General features: G+C 37.8%; 1 protein-coding gene across 7 annotated transcripts in view; it reads left to right on the top strand.

The window, feature by feature from the left end:
- The first annotated feature begins 21 nt into the window (after positions 1–21).
- The window catches only part of TMCO3 (transmembrane and coiled-coil domains 3), a 34,016-nt gene continuing 13,497 nt past the window's right edge, over positions 22–20,540 (top strand). For 4 of the 7 annotated variants that reach the window (XR_003251782.1, XM_026054948.1, XM_026054940.1 and 1 more), the window contains exons 1-11: positions 22–157; positions 3,110–3,652; positions 4,407–4,499; positions 8,217–8,396; positions 8,850–8,915; positions 12,111–12,302; positions 13,023–13,151; positions 15,052–15,144; positions 16,361–16,547; positions 17,476–17,593; positions 18,188–18,383. Coding sequence is in view for 5 of the 7 variants with exons in the window: in XM_026054948.1 (XP_025910733.1) it covers positions 3,206–3,652; positions 4,407–4,499; positions 8,217–8,396; positions 8,850–8,915; positions 12,111–12,302; positions 13,023–13,151; positions 15,052–15,144; positions 16,361–16,547; positions 17,476–17,593; positions 18,188–18,383 (1,701 nt within the window). In the remaining 2 variants the exon portion in view is untranslated. The remainder of the gene's footprint in view (positions 158–3,109; positions 3,653–4,406; positions 4,500–8,216; positions 8,397–8,849; positions 8,916–12,110; positions 12,303–13,022; positions 13,152–15,051; positions 15,145–16,360; positions 16,548–17,475; positions 17,594–18,187; positions 18,384–20,540) is intronic. The other 3 variants (XR_003251784.1, XM_026054920.1, XM_026054929.1) reach the window with 3 other exon arrangements.

Raw genomic sequence — 20,540 nt, 5'->3', positions numbered from 1 at the left:
AGAACCTACTACTACGTTTCCCATGGTGCACTGCGACGAGCCGGTAGGGGCGCTCGGACTACAAATCCCATATGACTCTGCACTTAAAGGTGCCGCGTCGGCGCTCGCTAACCGGCGTCGGGTGAGAGTGGTGGCTTTCGCAGCGGCCGTTGAGAGGGTGAGCGTGGGGGTCTGGGGGGGGGGCCGTTGGCAAAGACGGGGCTCCCTCGCGTGTTTCGTGAGCGGCCGCCTCCGCCGCCCCCTTACTGCGGGGTCTGCCGCGTTGCGATCCCGCTTCCCCGCGCTCCCCTCGCCGCTCCCTCCCTGCCGCAGGTGAGCGGGGTGGAGGGAGGAAACAGCGCCCGGCGCCAGCTGCCGCCTGCTTCCCCTTGCCAGCCGGCCGCCCGGTCAGCCGCCGCCGCCCCGAGGAGGGGGCAGAGGGGCCGTGAGGAAGAGGAGGCGGCGGCGGCGGCGGTGGGTTTCGTCCCCCTGCTGCGGGGCCAGAAAGTTCAGGGAGGCGCCGCGCCGCGAGCGCCGGCCCCGCAGCCGGCGGCGCAGGCTGTGCGGCGGCCGCCGCCATGAGGAATCGCTGCGCTCCCCTCGGTCTCGTCTCCCCTCGGCGGGCTCGGACACCTGCGTCTTTCTGATCTTCCTCCCGCTTCTCCCCCGGGGAGAGGGGGCGGGCGCCGCGCGCTGCCCGGACCCCATCCCGCGCCTCGAGGCGGCAGCGCCGGAAGGCGCCGCCGGGCTGCGACGGCTCCCAGGTGGGTGGGCAGGCAGGCAGGCGCGCGGCCGCAGGAGCCGTTACAGCGGCCGTTGCAGCGGCGCGCTCCCGCCCGCGGGGCAGCCCTGCGGGACGACGTCCTCGGGCCGGGGGGGTGGCGAGGAGGAGCCTGCTGCGAGGCACTGGCGGGTGGCACCGAACCGCGCGGGGTGGCAGGAACCGGCAGGCGTTTCGGGGGGGCAAGGTGACAGTTCAGGCTCTGGACCAGGGACAGCGTGACGAAGTACAGTAATACAGTATCATGTTTAGGAATGAAAAATGGGGAAGGTGAGCCGCAGTCCGTCAGAAGACAGCCTGTGGCTAATAAGGACTACGAGCAGCAGGAGCTCTCTTTAATTTGATAATTACTGCGGGGGTGGGAATACTTCTTTGTGCGTGTGCACAATATGAAGCACATAACAGATCTCATGTTCACCACTGCTTACAAGCGTGTGAGCAGTACCACAGATGCTGCTTTCCTAAATAAAATTATTATTCATGTAAAAAAGGTTGGATCAGGCTCTTAGTTACCAAAACAAAACTGTGCTGTTTCTGAACCATGCTGATAAGTTTAGGCAGTGTGCAACAGTGGGCATACGTACTAACATAGGTCTCTGCCCAGAGTTCAGTTACGTTGTTTGCCATGCCATGTAAGATGTGCAGCAAAGTGTTTTACTCGCCTCCTCACGGGGCAAAACTCAAATGCACGCTATGCTGTTTCCTTTCCCTCTCTCTTGCGGGAGAGAGGTTGTAAAATATTCGTCAAAATCTCTCCCCAAAATCTATTAAACAGGAAGAGTGTTAATTTGTATTTGTGAAGAAATATTTCCTTAAATATCAATCTAGAATTTTTCCAGGTGATGGAGATTGTTGTTCAGATTTTTCTGATCTCTTAAAAAGAGTGAAACCTAATAGCTTTATCAAAGTTCTGAAATATTTCTACTTTATCACTTTACTACAATTGGAGCAATGTAAAAATGCTTTTACTACTTTAATTAGGCTTCTAGTTCTTAATTTTAAATGTTCTAGCTCTTCTTGCTGTTAAGCTCTAGCCCAACTATTAATAGCTAAATGTGTTGACTTTCTTCAAAAAGAAATAAATAAACCCTCCATCATGCTGCACAAATATGTTTTCGCTGTTGCCTATGGAACAGAGATGGGGCATTTTAAAAGCAAAAGTAGTGCATGGCAGTGCCTGCCATCTTCCCTTCCCTTAATCGAGAAGGGCTGGCATTGGTACTTCTGGTTGCAACTGATGCTGCATTATGGCTAAAGAAGATTCTCTATTAGGTAGCCTACTTCCACATGACTGCATGTCCCTCACGTTGGTTCCTGATTAAGACTGTTGGCTCAGAGATCAAGACTGCAGCTGAAGATTTAGGCAAATACTTGCTACATTAAATTTTAGCAAATCATCAATGGATGTTGTGCAGTTCTGGAATGGCATACTCCAGTAATAAATATATGTTTTGTTATGTATAGCTTTGTTTTTTAGAAAATGTGTATTTGTTATTTTAAAATAATGTCACTAGCCTTTTTTTTTGTAGGATTTGGGGGGAGGGAGGGTTTTGAAATTCTATCCTAGTTGTTTTTAAAAGCAAATATAGTAGTTTAAATATAGGTTTTAAAAAAGCTTCTGGGAAACTTATAAATGATATTGATTTACTTTAGTGTTCTTATAAGTCTATTTTAAGTTCACACTGGTCAATAATTAGTTTTTAAGTAAAATGTTTCAAGGCCATGCACCCTTCCAGATCAAGATTTTTGATCCAAACAGGTAGTGTTCAGAAGTCAGGAAGTTTTTGCTTTTTTCTCTCTGTAGAAATGTTCATTTCACAAGAACAACTTATAATGTAATCTCTTTCAGTTAAGATTTTTTCCGTTATATTTTATAGTTTAGTATGTTTATGCTTCTGAGACTGTATAAACAACTAATGAGTATGATTTTTTTTTTTTTTTTTTTAAGATAGACTTCAGAAGTGACAAGAGATTCACTGATATGTATAAGAAGAGTAAGTTGTAGTACTGTGTTGAAGTACGATCTGTGGCATCACAGTTTAACATTTTTAATGACTCTTCTCTCATCCAAAAAGAAACACAAATGGCTGCTGTGTGATATAACTAAGCTTTCCAATTATCATGTTTTTTTAAAGCAAGGTGATCTTTAGAAAATATTTGGCCATAGGAGAACAAAAATCTATCGCTAACCTTGGACTGTTTGTTGGCTTTGGCTATTTGCTGAAGGAGAGCACACGTTTTCTATTAAAGATAATACTGTAGCATGCAGTCTTCAGTTTGTCTTCTAATTTGTTTCATCAAATGGCCCAACATCATCATGTTTGATAACTAATTGGTACTGTTTTGCAGCATAGTATGTGTACTGGAGTTGCAGAAGCCATGTAGCAGAAAGCATTGAGCTGTTACGGATTATCAGTTTCTACCAACAGCAATAAAAACTGAAGAATGCAGGCAATTGGATTTATTTCCCTATGGATGTTGATTTCACTGCTTTGTGGCCAGTTAGCAAATACCGGAGAACATGAAGATGTAGTAAAGCATGCAATAAAGTTGCATCGTGGGAAAGGAGCTGTTGTTACTCAGAGAAAGCAATGGSTATTGGAGAGCTGCAGAAAACTATCTGGCCTCCTTCGCCAAAAGAATGTTGTGCTCAACAAACTAAAAAATGCTATAAGAGCAGTGGAGAAGGATACAGGCCTGTCAGATGAAGAGAAACTCTTTCAGGTGCATACCTTTGAAATTTTCCAAAAGGAGCTAAATGAAAGTGAAAACTCGGTTTTTCAAGCAATCCACAGCCTCCGGAGAGCTCTACAAGGTGATTACAAAGATGTTGTAAATATGAAAGAAAGCAGTAGACAGAGACTGGAAGCCTTGAGAGAAGCTGCAATTAAGGTTAGTTTTTTGTCCTATGTTTATTACTAGAATATTGATATTCTACTTATGCTTTTATTATGATACGGTTTCAGTCTGTATTGTTGAAAAAGTGTATCTACACAAAGTTTGCAATATTTTACTATTTAAAATAGATTTTGAATGAGTTGGAAGTATTTGTTCTCCTTAGTAAAAGTAGAAGTTCTGTAATAGAGGTTAAAATTCAGTAACAGTCAATAGTTATTTCAAAACAAAGCTACGGCTGATCACAAGACTTATGTCAAATATTATGTTAAAGGAAAAGGAATATGCGAAGTGAGTCAGTGCATATAGCACAGTTGTAATATGTAAGCCAGTGGGATTATCCAAAAGAATATAAAATCATTAATTGGCAAAATAGTAATGCCACTTTAAATGAGAATTTCTCAGCCAAGGTCTATAATTTGAACAGAATGACTTCTTGCCTTTTATTTCCATATTTGTACAGATGTGGGTAAAATGGATGTGCAAAATATGACAGTTCACTGAGATATGAACTGTCATATGACTATGACAGTTCACTGAGATTGTTTTACCAAGAAAATCACAGATGAATAACAGTAGAGCAAAAGTACTTTGCAGAAAGTTTGGGTCCCCATGTCAATGCAGACCTGTTAGGACTTGCACAGTCTGCTTCTGTCTGCTGTACTTGGTAATGCTCAGTGTGTATTGAAAATCTGCCATTCAGAGAAAACATTTTTTAATTGACTTAGTACTTAAATTGTTCTTTTCATAGCCTCTGCCCTCAACCACTGAAGGAAAACATGAAAGATTCCTTCCCTCCCCCCTGCCTCCATGTCCTCATAAAGAAGAGACTGTCCTTGTGAAAGTGAGCAAAAGAAGGAAAGGATGTAGTTGGGGTCTAATATCTGAGCTGGGAGAATCTAGAAGGGGTGTTTGTGTGGGAGACCTGCAGTCTTAACAGGTGAAGACGGCAAGAGACTACTGTGTGCAAGAATGGTGTGCAGTGAATTATTATGGGAGCAGAAGTTAAGATGCAGACTTGGGAGACTGGAGTGGTCCACACTGTGAAAGCAAAGACTGAATTATGACGAATTTGAACAGGGAGTGGCTTGGATCCATGTGTGTTCCAATGAAATGCTTTACGCGACTTTGATATTGGTGCTTAATGGCAGTGTCAACCTCTGCTGCATAGATATGGTGATAGTTGTCATGAAAATGAATTGTTTTTTTGCCTTTTTTGCTCACACCTTTTTAAATAGCAGCAGTGAAACTGTCCAAAATCTTCCAATTTACCCGCTTCTTGGCAACAATGTTATTGTAAAACAAATCCTGGTGTAATCTACCCTTGGAGTTGAATGTTGCTTCTTAATTTTTCTCATTTTGAGAGGCCCATGCTGTTTTAGGTATGTGTCCTGTCAAACCTTTGCTTCTACAGAGGTGGATCATGTAGGCTGTTTTTGTATATCATATCAAGATACTTGAATAAGCAGTCTTTTATATCCCTCCTCCTTATGCATCTGCATGATTATTTAAATAAAATATTCTTTGTTCTAACCTTACAATTTGTTACATAAAGTGAAACAAAGGAGAAGATGCTGGGGAAATGCATGCCAAAAAGATGAAAATTACATGGGATAAATTTTACAACTTGTTCTCACTTGGAAAGACACAAACTAATTTCAATTTTGTTCCAGTTTGTTTTAATTGTAATGGTTACATTGTTGGTGTACTCAAAGACATCCTTTCAGTTTTTCTAAAGAGTGATTGAGTGAAAAATACAAATGACTGTGTTGGGGGACTGAGCTTTATTTTCTTATTCCTGGTGAAGTGTTTGGAAGTATTTAATATCAGAATCTGTATGTCTGATACATTTCATGTTGGTTCTGCTGCTGAGAAAAGATATGCCAGAATCATTGATATCAAAGTGGGGGGGGGAGGAAGTGTTGAGGGCAGCTTCTGCCTTCCTTTGCTCAAGGAAAAATCAGGTTCTGGAAGAAGCAACAAAATTCTATCTACTTCTCATCAGCTTCTAATTTTTTGTGTGTCTGCTACTCAGAAGTTGATGGAAAAGATAACACTCCCACACACTGCAAAGATGCATCCTACTCTGAATTTGCTTTCCTCACCACTTACTAAATGGTAGAGAGCATCAGCAAAACTGCATTTGTAGCTAGTATTGCCCTAAAGTCTTGCTCAGTCTTGCTCATTTGTTTCTAGGTGTTCCCAGTTTAGTATAGAATCCTCATCTTGCTTAAAATGATATTCAGTATGCAACTTGTGCTCAGATGTCTCCAATCCCAGTGTGAATTACAGAGCAGTGTTAGTACTGTGATGCACTTTGCCTAACATGAAGCAGGCTCTTTGAGAAAGCTTGTTCTCTTCATGGATGCTGTTCTTCCTGGTTGTCTCCCTCTCTACTACTATGGCACTGGTCTGTAGGTGAAAACAGATGCCACTTCAATAGACTACGAAAAGATTTGTCTCCATTAATTAAGGGAACTTGCAACTAAAGGTTCTCCAAACTTTCAAGGCTTTTTTATCTTGCTACCCAGAGAAAGTTAAACTCCTGCATATTAGAGCTTTGTTTTTCTGCAGTTTACCTCCAGCTCTTTTCATCCAGTTTGWGTCAACTGACAAAAAGGACTGATCGACACCCTTCCACCCAAAACCTGTTCCATTTTTGAAGAAAAAGCCCATTATTAAATTCATCTTGTGTTCTAAGTTGTTGCTGACTGAGGAGAGAGTCCATGGCTCAAACTGGGGCTGTTTTTTAAAACCTTCAAACAGTGTCTGGTAACAGAGAACAACAGAGGCAGCAGTACAAGAGCATGAGTGACTGTTGCTTATGTGTTGCACAAGAACCAAAGCAGTTGATGTTGGTCCAAGCACATCAATAGTTACATTTTTCCCAACTTTTGTTATTCTGGGAACTGGGCATTTTCATCATGCTAGTGTAGCTATAGTAATTCTAAACATCARTAGACAAAAGCCAGCAGTCCTGAGTTTTCATCACAACCCGGAGTATTGCTCTGACTTTCAGGATTTTAAAAAGGCTAAGCCACAGTTGCAAGGTGGTTCTGAACATATTGTTTTCTTGGCATCAAGGAATTGCTTGAATTATATGCATGTTCTTGCAGATTTCAAGGGGAAAAAGTGTTCATCCATGAACCTGCATGAAAGAGGGGACACTTCAGTTATTTAAGAGTAGGTGTTCTTAGGGCCATTTTAGATGTCCAGAGCATGTAAAACACCCATGTGGTGTAAGCAGATAGAATACAAAACCTAAAGGAGACCCATGTTCTGCCTGCTCTCTAGCTGGATATTATAGTGCATCTGAAATGGTGATAGAAACCTTTGTTTTCAGGCAACTCAGCCTGACCTAGAGAGTGCTTGTAAGTGTCCAATCTTTTTTCTTTGGTCATCATATTGTCTTTTTGAAAGAACAAAGGGGCAATCTCATCTAAATACTATCAGTATACTGAAGCACTGAAAGGAAGCATGCCACCGTGTATTTGCTCATTTGTAGTTCTCTCTTAACCAGCGTGTCTTTAAGAGAATGTCAGCATGTAAAGTGACGCATCTTATCTTTTTCCCCAAAAAAACAAATCATAGTCAGTCAATGCACAAAGTATTATGTTAAATTACTGCTTTGATAACCATATAGAAGGGGCAGTCTTAAGTCTACTCTTGATCAGTAAGTAAAACTTCTTTTTTTTCAGTTCTCTTTTTGAACCTCAGACATCCAGAGTTCCAGACATCCAGAGTCATCCTGATAAACATAAGTTTATCAGGGAAGCTCTCACAGTATTTTTACACCATATCAGACCATGTCAGCATTTCTTTTTTTTTTTTTTTACTTCCAAAACCTAGAAACAGATTTCATAAATCATTAGTGCAAGTTCGTAAGAGGCCAAGACTGCAAAAATGGACAAAGTCAAGTATTCTGCTTCTGATAGAAAAATGCTTCTTGGGCAACATACACAGGAACACCAGCTAAGGTGCTTGACTGGTAATCTGTACTCTTTCCCAAACTTTTAGTTTTTGTAGCTGTTTCCACAGTTATTGTAGTTTTAAAAAAACACAAACAGACCCCTTCCCCTGTTTATAAAATTAAGCTTCACTGTATTTTCCTTCCAATTTGTTTGATTGTTGTAGTTAGTAAAGCCATCCTTTCAAGTTTATTGTGCTTCTCTACGAAAGCATTGAATTCTGAATTTTACTTGGCTCTGAAATGTTTCCTAGGGTTCCTCAGAGTAATCACTTTTGTTTTCTCTGGATAGTGATCATGAGGTAGCTCTACTGTTTAGTGGATTAGAGAATTCCATTGGTGGATAGTGGTGTGTGGGTGTGGTGTGTGTTTTTATTTATTTATTTATTTTTTTTTTTACTTCTGCCCCTTTCCCTCAATGTAAACTGGTACAAGATAAAGCAATCTTCAAATACCCTTGTAACATCTATATTGCTTTTGTAATTCCATTTCTTGTTAGATCTTTTGTGTCAAAAGAAGTGTACCCTTAGGTCTAATGCTTTCCTGCTCAAAGGCGTGGCCAGCACTTTATGTATGTGTTGTAAAATTCAACAGGAAGAAATGGAATACGTTGAACTCTTAGCAGCAGAGAAGCATCAGGTTGAAGCCCTTAAGAATATGCAACATCAAAACAAAAGCCTGTCAATACTTGATGAGATTCTTGAAGATGTCAGGAAGGCAGCTGATAGATTGGAGGAGGAAATAGAAGAACATGCTTTTGATGACAACAAATCTGTAAGTAGTGTTTTAGACTCGGTCTTTTCATTCACGTGTATTTCTTTTTAAGTTGATATTAGCGTTGTAGAGATGTTTCTCTTATGCTATATTAAATAGTTGTTAGGATTTTAGTGACTACTGTAAAACATTTTGATTTTACATATGTTTAAACTTCCCTTTCTGCAGAAGAAAAATATTTAGTATTTAGTTTCCTTGTTAGGAAATGAACTAACAGGAATCGTCACCCTTTTTGTTAGTGATTTCTCTGTTTTCTTTATTTGAAAGTCCTTCATGCAGCTGCTACTTTTGCATTGTGACAAGTGTATTCCATCTCACTGATACAGCCCATGAGAGTTGACACATCTTTTTGGTGGTGGTGGGGACTGTTCTATCTAGGCTTTGCAGGGTATGGAGTTACCATGTCAAGTGTAGTCTCCGCTTTTTTTTCCCTCTCTCTTTTATTTTATTGAGAAAGTTATGGGAGAACAAGAATCCTTGCAGTTAGTTTTCAGTCTGGGAAAAGATATATTGATCAAGGTAAGGACATGAAATGTGTTGTGGTGTTGCTTTCTTTCACTTCTGACTTCCTTTGCTTTCAGTCCAATGGATTACTTGCATTGTTCATTGTTTTTATGTTGCATGATGGACAGTATCCCTCAGGTAAGGCTGTATGTATTAGGAGCTGGGAGTACATCAGTTTACTTCTGCCTCCCAGTGTGTTTTCCTAAGAGACTGACTGAGCTGGTCCTGTTTATGTGAGTGTTGGCTGCAATTTTATTTAGCTTCTGCTCTTGAAAGGCTTTTGTTGACTTGCAGGTTGAATTCTGAGGCCAGTATAGCTCATGAATTCTGTTGAGGAAGAATATCAGTTGCTCTCTAATAGAGAGCCAGACCCTTTTTGCAGTTGTCCTTTCTTGAGAGAAAGTAGCTTTTTACTTTGTATACGCCAGATTGCTGCAATTGTACTTAATGGTAATTCTGCCTAGCAGGATCACCAGTGGGTAGGGAAGAGCTAGCTGGAGTGCCCTCTTCCGTTACTCTAGGGTATAACGGCACACTTTAAAGAGGCAAGGTGTAACAGTGGAAACATCATTCCTGCTAATTGGCAAAAGGCCGATGCAGACTTTTTTTTCCAGTGCAACCCTCTGTTTTTCTTCTTGTGCCTCTATTGATGAAAGAGGAGGAATAATGAAATGATAACTGGTGGACTACTTAGGTCTCCAGCTTAGCAGGAAACATTTAACATATTTTCTCATAAACTGGAACACTAGAACAAAGAAGGTCTGATAGAGTAATCGATAATCTGAACAAGGTATAGAAACTCTCATTAGAAGTACAATCAAGGAGAAATGTAATAGATAAAAAGCAAAAAAGAATATGAGCTAGCCCACTTAGTGCAAGGCAACAGTATTTATGCATTGTATTCTGTTATATACAGCCCATTTGCAGAAACTGCTGTTCAGGAAATAAAATCTTGCAGTAACTGTTTTCCCATTATGTCCTCAAATTCATCAGTTTTTAAAAGCTCATCTGAATCTGTGCCGTCTATTCTTGCTCTCCTATCATATTCTGTTTTTGGTTCTCTTTTCTTTAGTAAAAACAAAAATGCACCATAATATCTACTCAATATTTAGTTTTGTAAATATATTACACAGAAAAAAAAAATCTTTTTTTTTTTTTGGTAATTGTCTTAGTCTTAAGATATCTTCCCTGTATTCTTAATATCGTTTCTGAACTAGACCTTAAACTCCACTGGATGATGAACATATTTATCCAATCAAATCACTTTTGTATGATCTATGATAATTTTAAATTTTGATACAGAGAAGTTTGGTTAAGGTTCCACGCACAAAAGCTACCAAGTACAAAGGAACATACAACAAGTTCTATATGAATTTAGAATTCCAGAGTTTCAAAGAAGATGCTTCAATATTGATGTATTTATAATTTGCTTATTGAACGCTACCATTGATGTCATAGGATTAAATTTCCAAGAAGATAGTAGAACAGAAGTTGGCTTACTAGTGTTTTGATTTTAGGCAAAGTAATAGTCACCTGCAAGATGGGGACACTGCACTAAATAATGAAGTAATTCCTATGTGAAAGTCAGTTTGGAGTATATTTTAAATTGCAGAACCAACATTTAACCGCATGTTCTGAGTACTATTTTGGTATCCCTGGAGTAGCATGGGGGTGGGGATCAGGAGCAAAGATGACAGAAAAGCAGTAGGACTGGGAACCTGTTGAGTCTTCTGCACAGAAACAGTTCATGTTCCCTGATTAGGGAAGCCTTTCTTCTTTGTTCCAATACTGCGAGAATAGTTTGCATGTACAGGGCATGCAGCTGCTCCTGCTTTCTTGCCTCAGCTGAAAACACTGAAAACATACAGTTTGGGCTCTTACGCTTGACAATGGACACTTCATTCTGGAATGCAAAATAGCCTGGTAAGTGGGGAGCTTTGGGATGTAAAAACAGAAAAGACATAAAAAGACAGGTTGTGGAAAAAGGAATGAAAAGACAACTTTCATAATGTGTGAGAAGAAAATGGCCATCAGCATCTCAGTCCAACACATAAAAATGTTGGTACTTGAAGTAAATGCTTGATACTTCTAAATAATTCTGCAGACTTCAGAATTTGTTTCAGATTCTGCATTTCTTTCCCCATTTGATTCTTAGTGACTTCCAATTCTTTAGAAGCCCATCATACTGCATGATGTACAAAAATAGAGGAAGAGGTAATTCCTATGATAAGAAGTTTCAGTCTTTTTAAAAATATATATGGAGTGAAGAAAAGGATAAAACTTGCAAGTAAAATGTCAATATTAAATACTGAAAATGCAATATTTATCTGAACAATTTGGTGAAAGGTGCAGGGAACTCAGCTAAGGCAAATAGGCCGATATTTTATAGATGGCTTATCTGATTGCATGTCATCGTAAAATTGGGGAATTGCACAAGCAAAATAAGATAATCCAGAAAAGTTATATCTTAGTCAGTCATTGGAATGAGAATAGCATAAGAATCTGAAAGAAATAATCATCTTAACTATTTCTGAATATTGTGAGAATCTGCATTAACATTAATTTAATTACAAAGTAGAAGACAGAGAAATGATTTCATTGTTCAGTGTATTTTAAGACACTGAAGATAGAGCTGAATAGAAACCGTTTTCATCCTCTCCCCTTCAATTCTACAAAGTACTGACTTTTTTTCTTGAGTGGAGGTGTAGTCACTATCTGATTTTTGTGAACTGATTATCAGTTTCTAATCTCTGATTGTTTCTGTTCAAGACAATAGAAATGTTACATTTTAATCCAGACTTGTTATAGACCTTATACTTTTGTGGTCTAAATGTGCTAAAACTTAAAAAAAAAAACAAAAATGGATTAAATTCAATTGAAAATACTGAATTGGAATTCTACAGCTTTGAAAGCTTGTCTTGATATTTTTTTGGTTGGACAACTTATCTAAAGAGACATTGTTTCACTAATAAGTGGGCTTGGAAAAACCCTCATTTTTAAAATGTAAAGCAGACTATAAGATTGAAGTTACATTTTCAGTTATAGACATCATTTTTTGATAAAGTCTGATAAAATTTCTCTAAGACAGAACTGCAGTATTTTTACTTGGCTTCAATACATTCTGGAGAAACTTCAGGCAGAGTTATAGTCTTTTCCTCTGTTACCATATACTTTTTTGACACATTTTTTGTTATTTGTTTTTCTTGAAAGGTAAGAGGTGTTAACTTTGAAGCAGTTTTAAGGGTGGAAGAAGATGAGGCCAGCTCCAAAAGAAATGCTTCAAAAAGAGAAGTGGAAGATGACTTAGGTCTTAGTATGCTTATTGATTCCCAGAACAATCAGTATATCCTTACAAAGCCCAGAGATTCAACCATTCCTCGTGCTGATCATCATTTCATAAAGGTAATCATTTTAGAGATGCCTCTATCATTCGTTTTAGGGTGACTTACTCCCACTAGTTTGCATGCCAGTACTGCTTTATGTAGTTTCAGCATCTGTCCCTCTAAAATTACCCTAGCATTCCTGACCCCCTCCCCCCTCCCTCCACTGGTGATCTGGCTAATGTTTTCCTCGCTCCCAGGTGTAGTCCTCACAAGACTGATTGTGATTTTAAACATACATACTACATGACTCCTCTCTGTTTGTTTTATTTAACTTCTTGTACCTACCTGTGGGGCAGCATCCCTCCTGCTCTCTAAGTGCACACTGTTAAAGAGAGCTACTGCTGTACCTGGTAAGTAACTTGCATATTGTCACGAGAGAGTTTATCCATATGTGTCTTGTGATAAGGAAACTGAGGCTGGAAAATACATAGGAATGTGTCTATTATATGTGTGTTTGGTAAAGAATAAATGGATTAGGATTCTTTTTAATTTTTTTTTAAACAAAATGGATCTGTTTCACAATTTTGTTTAAATGTAAAGTGTACTGCATCTACAGAATTTTTGCCTACAACAAAGTGTTCAGCTTAGTTTACTGATGTTTAACGCTTTATTATCACAGATTCTACAGAGTGCTCTACCTCTAATTTTTACAGTGCCATTTTTCTTTGAAGGATGAGAGTCTAATTTCACCACAACTTTGTGTTCTTTGTATTAACATCTTTGTAAATCTTGTATACAGGATATTGTGACAATAGGAATGTTGTCTTTGCCATGTGGTTGGCTGTGCACAACAATAGGATTGCCAACAATGTTTGGGTATATCATCTGTGGAGTACTCTTAGGACCATCAGGATTAAATAGTATCAAGGTAAGTGTGCAAGTTACTGTTATGTTTTAACTGGTTTCATTTATTGACAGCTTTAAGAATATTTTTAGAAGAATATGGTATTGCTAACCTCAAATGTATTAAAAAAAAACAAACAAACAAACCTTGACCTATGTGAAGTGAGGCCTTGAAATTATGTCTTTGAATCACTTTGTTTTCAATTTTTTTTTCTCCTATGTAACCGTGACAAGGAATTTTTTTTTTTTTTTTTTTGAGTGTTTTCCTATTCACAGTTTGTGGGAAAGCATAACAGTAATGAAGGGCTATTTGTGTTGTTTTTTTTTTTTTTTTCTGTTTTGTTTTTATTGTAAAGCATCACGCTTTGGAGTGAAAATAAGAAAAGATATCAAATATTCAAAAACTCGCGAAAAGTCAATGCTGACAGCAGTGCGGGTGTTTAAAATAAGTTGTTCCATGAGTAGCATAGCTTGGCTTCCTACAGGGTTATTTTGCATTTCTGCAGCTCTTTCATGCATCCTAGTTACCCTTGTTCTCTTCCAGTCCCCCTGCTCACATTCCTAAAATCTCTTGAACCTTTTTAGCTCCATCACATGTTCCCTTATTACTAGCTGAATGAGCAAGCAATAGAGGCTGTGGTTGGTTTGAGGTTACACATGTTTTGCTTAGTGGTCTGGTATGCATTAACAGATTGTTTAGCCAGCAGACAAAATGGAACAAATGTTAAGGTTGCATGTTAATGTGAAGTTAAGTAAAATGTCTCTCTTTCCTTGACATCCACCTAACTGGTTGGAACTTAATATCTTTGGAACCTCTGCTCTTATGTGAAATTGACCAATGGGCTCAAAAGTAAGTAGGGATGAACAGACACTGTAGGTTTCTGTCAATCTCATTTTAGGAAAGAAGGCTAAAAATATGTTTTCTTTTCATATTCTGAAAAGATTTTGTCCTCTGAAAAGATGAGATTAAATAACCTTTGTGTAGTGTGTAACATCTGGGTTGAGAAGATCTGGAAAGCTTGACTGCTTAAACTGAGAAACAAGTTTGTGTGGTTGTCATCAGAAAGATTCAACAGTGGATTTTCACTGAAGTTTGCACTGAGGAAGATGAGTGGTCAGAACAGAGATGAGGGAGTTTTCTTTAGGTCAGTTTCTTATGGAGCTGCCTGTTTCTTATGGAGCTGTGATTAAACATTATTCTTCTGGATAATACTTATTCATGTTTACTGGGTCTCTTGTAGTGTATTGTCTCCTTTAGTCTTCTGCATTTCATAAAAATGTGGAGTGTGGCAGGAACTGAGGAGGCAGGCAGATAATAATCTGGGGGGGGGGGAAGCCGTTCCCCATCTCCACTTCTCTRTGATCAAGGATATTCTCTATCCTCCTCTCCTTTGGACTGCAAATATGTTAAAAAGAAATGTTAGACATCTGCTTTTCTTGTTCTCGTACCCTTGTACTACTTTCTGAAGTGGAAAGGCTGGTAGTTACACTGGTCTGAGACACAGATAAATGGAGTCTATAGGATGGAGAGAAGAACAGCAACTACAGTCTAGCAGAGTCTGTGTACCTGCAGGGCAATGAAATAACTAGCCAGAAGAAACTTCTAGAATGTAGCCTTGGGGGTTTAGTAAGATACCCATAAAACTTAACCTATTTATGTTGAACAAGCAAGAAAACTTACCTAGCTCAACAGCACATGTGCATTTAGGTGACTAGCATTGTTCAAACAAATTGTGTAGTAGCAGCCAGGTCATGGGAACAGTGTTTGAAATCCTCAAGACACCGAGGGAACTTTTGATGTCATGTGACCAGTAAATGAACTACCCATGGAAACATAATAAGAAATAATTTGTATTGAAAGTAGACTTGTAATTTGCATTGAAAGTAGACTGCTATTCACTAATCTTTATTTTATTTTTTAATAGTCTATTGTACAGGTGGAGACATTAGGAGAATTTGGTGTATTCTTCACTCTCTTTCTAGTTGGTCTGGAATTTTCTCCTGAAAGATTAAGAAAGGTATTTGCTTATAATACTTCTACCTAACTTGAACATTAGCAATTAAATCCTGTAATCAGGTCTGTTTCATATTTTTATGCTCTGTCTATAACATTCTAGGGTAACTTTCTTTTTATTTATTTATTTATTTTTTTGAAAAGAATATGACACTTGCTTCTTTTCCTTAAATCCTTGGAAAGAAAAGGATGCATTATTTGCTTAATGCTTCCAAAAAACTTTGCTATTCCTTTTCATTTTAGTAAAACAGTTTGATTGCTACAAAGTTCTCGCAAAATTTATGGCAATTAATATTTGCTGTCCATGCAATCCAGTTGCTGTGATGCAGTGTCCAGTGATGTTTTGCCAGTCCTGTAATTAAAAAAAAAAAAAAAAAAAGTTTGACAAATGCTGTGTAGTGATTTGATACATGCTGTACTGGCTAATAAACTGATTCTGCAAGTATTGATACAATCTGCAATATTAAATGCTGTGGCCATCAGGATCCAGCAAAAAGGTACAAGTTCCTTTTGGTTTTAATAAAAAAAAAAGGCTACCTTGTTTTGAAGAAAACAAAACAAAAGAGCTAGAATTTACATATTTTGCGGCTGTGTTTTCCACTATTAAAAATGTACTTGCATTGTGTGATTTGTCCCTAAATTGGTGGTGGTTAGTCCATGAGACTATAAAAGCTTTCATTGAAATACGTTAAAGTTTATGAACGTTCCATTTAATGTGCTATTTTTAGTCTATCTTAAGTGAAAGATAAAAATCTTTTAGTATGTTTAGTAATTCAGGGGTTCCTAAACTGTAATGAGTAAATTGTTACTGGTGTGCAAGCCACTTGAAAGTTGTGTGTTCCCCACTACAGAGTGGACTGCTGGTATTGATGATGGTCCTCACCACTCCTACTTTTTTGCTGAAATCACACTAAATAACTGGTCTTCCATTTGATATTTATATAGTTCAGTTCATATTGGACCTTTCACCCTTCATTTGTTGGTCTTTGAGCTCCAGGGAATTTGCCTATTTTCTGGTAATGAGCCCTGAAATGGAATATAATGTACGAGGCATAACATCTTTAGAGCTTTAGGATGTGTAGGATGAGTGCCTGTTACTTCTGTGGACCAGCACTGCAGCCCCAAATCATGCATTAACTATTTGCACTGAAAAACTTTGTAAGATACCAGTGAGAAAAATGTCCTCAGACTTTATAAATGGAATTTGTTTTCTTCTTGAGGTATGGAAGATATCTTTGCAAGGACCCTGCTACATGACAGTTCTGATGATTGCCTTTGGTTTATTATGGGGACACTTGCTCCAAATTAGACCAACCCAAAGCGTCTTTATTTCCACTTGTTTGTCTTTATCAAGCACACCATTGGTGTCAAGATTTCTTGCAGGTAGTGTTCGAGGAGATAAGGAAGGTAGGTATGATTTTAAATATGGACTGCTGTAGAATCTACAATAAAACTCAAAAATAGCTGAGCTTTATAATATTATGTCAAGTCAAATTAGTGTGTGTGTGTGGTTTTGTTTGTTTGTTTGTTTTAGCATCGTTGAGCCTGATTTACAAGGAATCATCCTTCTTTAACACTGACCAGTGTTCTGTGCATTCTTGTTATGAGATGCACCTGCTATCTGCATAGCCTGTCCCCTTTAGAGGAAGGCTGTGTGGCCCATCCAATACTCATGAACTGAAGTCTGGAATTCCTGAGCTTTTAAGAAGTTAGCAAATTAGACCATTACTATCAGTCTGTCATCATGGCAGAAAGGCTAATTGAAGTAATTCACATCCTTTTTCTGCAAACTAGGACCAACTCGGGTAGTCCTGAGTCCTTTCAAGTGCCTTATTGCTAGCTTCTCAAATGGCTCCTAAATGTTTCCTTTCAAAAGTTTTGCCAACGTGCTTTTTTCCCCTTGAACCTGCCTCATACATACTGCATTAAGGCTTTTTTATCTTTAGAATATTCATGATCCAGTGCCCAAATTCAAAGGAAATATTTTACATATTCGGTCTCTTGTTAAATTACTTGTGCCCATTATGCTGTACATTGTGAGTTTTCAAAACAGAAATTACAGTAAATGCATAACTAGTGCTTAACTGCTATGCAAAGTCTATATTTTTATTGTATAACAGAAGCTTATGATATGAATATTTTATATGTGTGATTTACCTAATGGTGGAAAAAATAGAATGCTTTGAATGTTCTCATCCTGTTGAGAACCATGCTTAGCCTGCATTTGATGAAGACATTTCTAGATATTTGAGCACCAAAAGCATTCATAGATTCTGGTAAATGTTTCAGTGAATTATTTATTTATTTATTTATTTATTTATTTTTTTGTGTACAGGGGACATTGACTACAGTAGCGTACTACTTGGCATGTTGGTGATGCAGGATGTGCAGCTTGGTTTATTTATAGCTGTCATGCCTACACTTATTCAAGCAGGAGCAAGCACCTATTCCAGGTAAAGAAATTACTGTATGTATGCCCCCCCCTTCCAATTTAGTATGCTGATTGCAAGTATGAATATAAGAAAGCTACACTTAAAATGTCAGTTTCTTGAAAAATGCATGCTTTGTTGAGTTCCATTTACTGTCTGTAATTACAATGTTATTTGAGAATATTCTTTCTGCTCTAGATACCTTTGGCCTGCCCAATAATTAGATTAAAATTGCTAATGAGGAAAAGTTTGTTATTGTTGAAAATAAGTGAAGCTCTTCATAGCTACTTCATTCACTCAAGGTGTATGTCTGTCAAAGACTATGAGGTAGAATTATTGAGCCTGATAAATCATCTTGAAGATCAACTAACAAAAGTGTTGTTGTTTTTGAAACAGCCTAGAAGTAAATTCTAGGTTGTAAAAGAGATTATTGGGCATTCAGCAGATTTAGTATTCATGCTGTTTGCTTATGTATCTAAATATCTTATTGTAGGTACCTACAATAGGTACCTAGAGTAATTTTGAACATCTGTGCAATTACATCGTTTCACTTAAGTGAAACTGATTTAGGGGCAAGAGAGCAGTTTAAAGAAATGATTGTTTGTTTTTCTATTTCAGCATTGTCAAGGAAATACTGAGAATACTGATACTGATTGGCCAAATTCTCTTTTCTCTGGCTGCTGTTTTTCTTATATGTCTTGTTATAAAGACTTATCTCATAGGACCATATTATCGCAAGTTGCATACGGAAAGCAAAGGGAATAAAGAAATCCTCATTCTAGGAATATCTGCATTCATCTTCCTTATGTTAACGGTAATCATTTAAATTAATTTTAAAAAAATTATGCATGTGTTATAGTGCATCAGTATCACAAAAGCCATCACGTTTACTGTTGCTGCTTATCCACATACTTCTGTAGTTACTGCTTTATTTTAAAATGCTTAAAATCAAAACCCAAATGCACAAATGACTGATGCATCACAGCACAGGTGAGTAGTAACTGATAAAATTTCAATGTCGATAGGTTGAATTTCTGCAGGTAACTTTTAATAAAGTCTCTTAAAGAATCATGATTACAGTTTTAATTTTGGGATGCTTCATGCATTTGAAAATTCAGGATGAGTTTTGAGTTACTGATAATGGCTGATTGTGACATTTACTTACTTGTTGAATTTATTTACTTTTTGAATGGCAAATTCTTGACATAGTTTTAATTACAAAATAGTTTTCCTTTCTTTGTGGTAGATAGTTTGGGGCTGAAATTGAGAAAGTAGAGAAATGCCTTAATGTTCAGATATTTTGCCTAAAATGTAGCATGCAAGTCCTGTGCATGAAGTTGGATATTTTAAAAGACAGAATAGTACTTTATTAGGCTCCTATTGTAGTTCTTCAGGACACAAACCATTTTTGTAAGTTTTGATATCTCCTCTGGGCTTGGGGTTTTTTTTCTGCCCGGAATCTTCCTTCCATTGGTTTCTATCTCACATTTCAGCCCTCTGGCAAACTATTCCGTTAGAGAATAGAACATGACAGTCCCTGATAATGTTGTGGGTTTGAAACACTCTTATCGTGGATCTGGAGATTGTTATGCCCTCTTTGAGAGATTCAGAGGAAAAAATATATTTAAAAAAAAAGTTTCTGTGCATACACCTTTTTTTGCTAGGGTATTTGTGTAATTGTTACAGAGCCAATAAAGTTGTTATCCTTCAGAATGAAGGTCAAGGAAGAAGTTAGAGAATAATTTTACAATTTTTCAATTTGTATTTTATGGGCTATAAAAATACCATCATTGTAAAAAGTTATTCATATTCCAAACAGGTGTGCCATTTAATAAGAAAAGAAACAAAAATTATTTTCTTTTTTACTTTCTAACAAGTAGGCACAGAATCTGTGGAACATCTTTAAAAAAAACATAAAATATAGTATCTGGAAACAGTCTTACTTTCATTAAAAATATGGCCTACAAGGAGTAGTCTGAGTGAACTGGACATACTGTGCCCAAATAAACATATCAAACATATTAAGAGTTTATTCTGTACATGATTCTACATATATATGCATACACAAAGCTGAGGGAGAATATATTTAAGTGAGCATGTTGAATTTATACTACAAAAATGACATGCTGCTTCAACATGCGAGAACTTTGTAGAGAAGCACATGCTTTGTGTACTTTAAGTGAAAGCAGTTTTCCTTTTGAACTTGATAAATAATGTATAAACAGGGAACAGTACAAAGGATACTGCATGTAACGTCAGCAAACTAATTCAGATGCCTGATATTTGCTGACACTGATATAGTTATTGCTGTAGTTATTACCATAGTACTAAAAGTTGTGTTCTGAGCACCAAGATTAAAAATAAAATAAAATAAAAATGCAAGTGTTTGGTTGACCAGTTGAAAAGTTCAATGAACAAATCTTCTGAAAAAACAAATCTTAGTTGGTATACATGCCCTTATGTCAGGAATTATGTCAGAAATAAAAATGTGGGATGGGGAAAATAATCCTTTCCAAGTATTTGAAAAAAAAATTGCATATTAGATTAACTAAGGTTTTTGGGTGCGGGTAGGAAAACAGTTGAACTGTTTTAGTTCCTTCAAAGGTCTTTCTCTTTCTAGAAACAGCCTAAATATTGACCGAATCAGTATATTTATCTGCACATGTGGAATTTTCCATACTTGTGTAATTCCAAATAAGCTTTTCAGTTTGTAGAGGGAGGAATAAGAGAGCGGATGTTTTAGTGGCCATAATCACAGGTGACTCTGCAGCTCCATTCAGAAAACTCAAGAGAAACTTTTAAACAAAGTATTTTAAATCTCTGTCTAGCATGTGAGGTATTCTGCAAGCCACATCCTTTCCAGTGCATGACAAAGGGGTAGGCATGATATCATGGTGTCTCTATGCATACAGTTATTTGTATGTTCCTGTATTGCCTGGATTTCTGGGGTCCACCTAAGCTTATGCTATAC

Source organism: Apteryx rowi, unplaced genomic scaffold (genome assembly GCF_003343035.1).
Source record: "Apteryx rowi isolate R43461 unplaced genomic scaffold, aptRow1 scaffold_123, whole genome shotgun sequence".
Lineage (NCBI taxonomy): Eukaryota > Metazoa > Chordata > Aves > Apterygiformes > Apterygidae > Apteryx > Apteryx rowi.
This window is presented reverse-complemented; position numbering and strand designations above follow the sequence as displayed.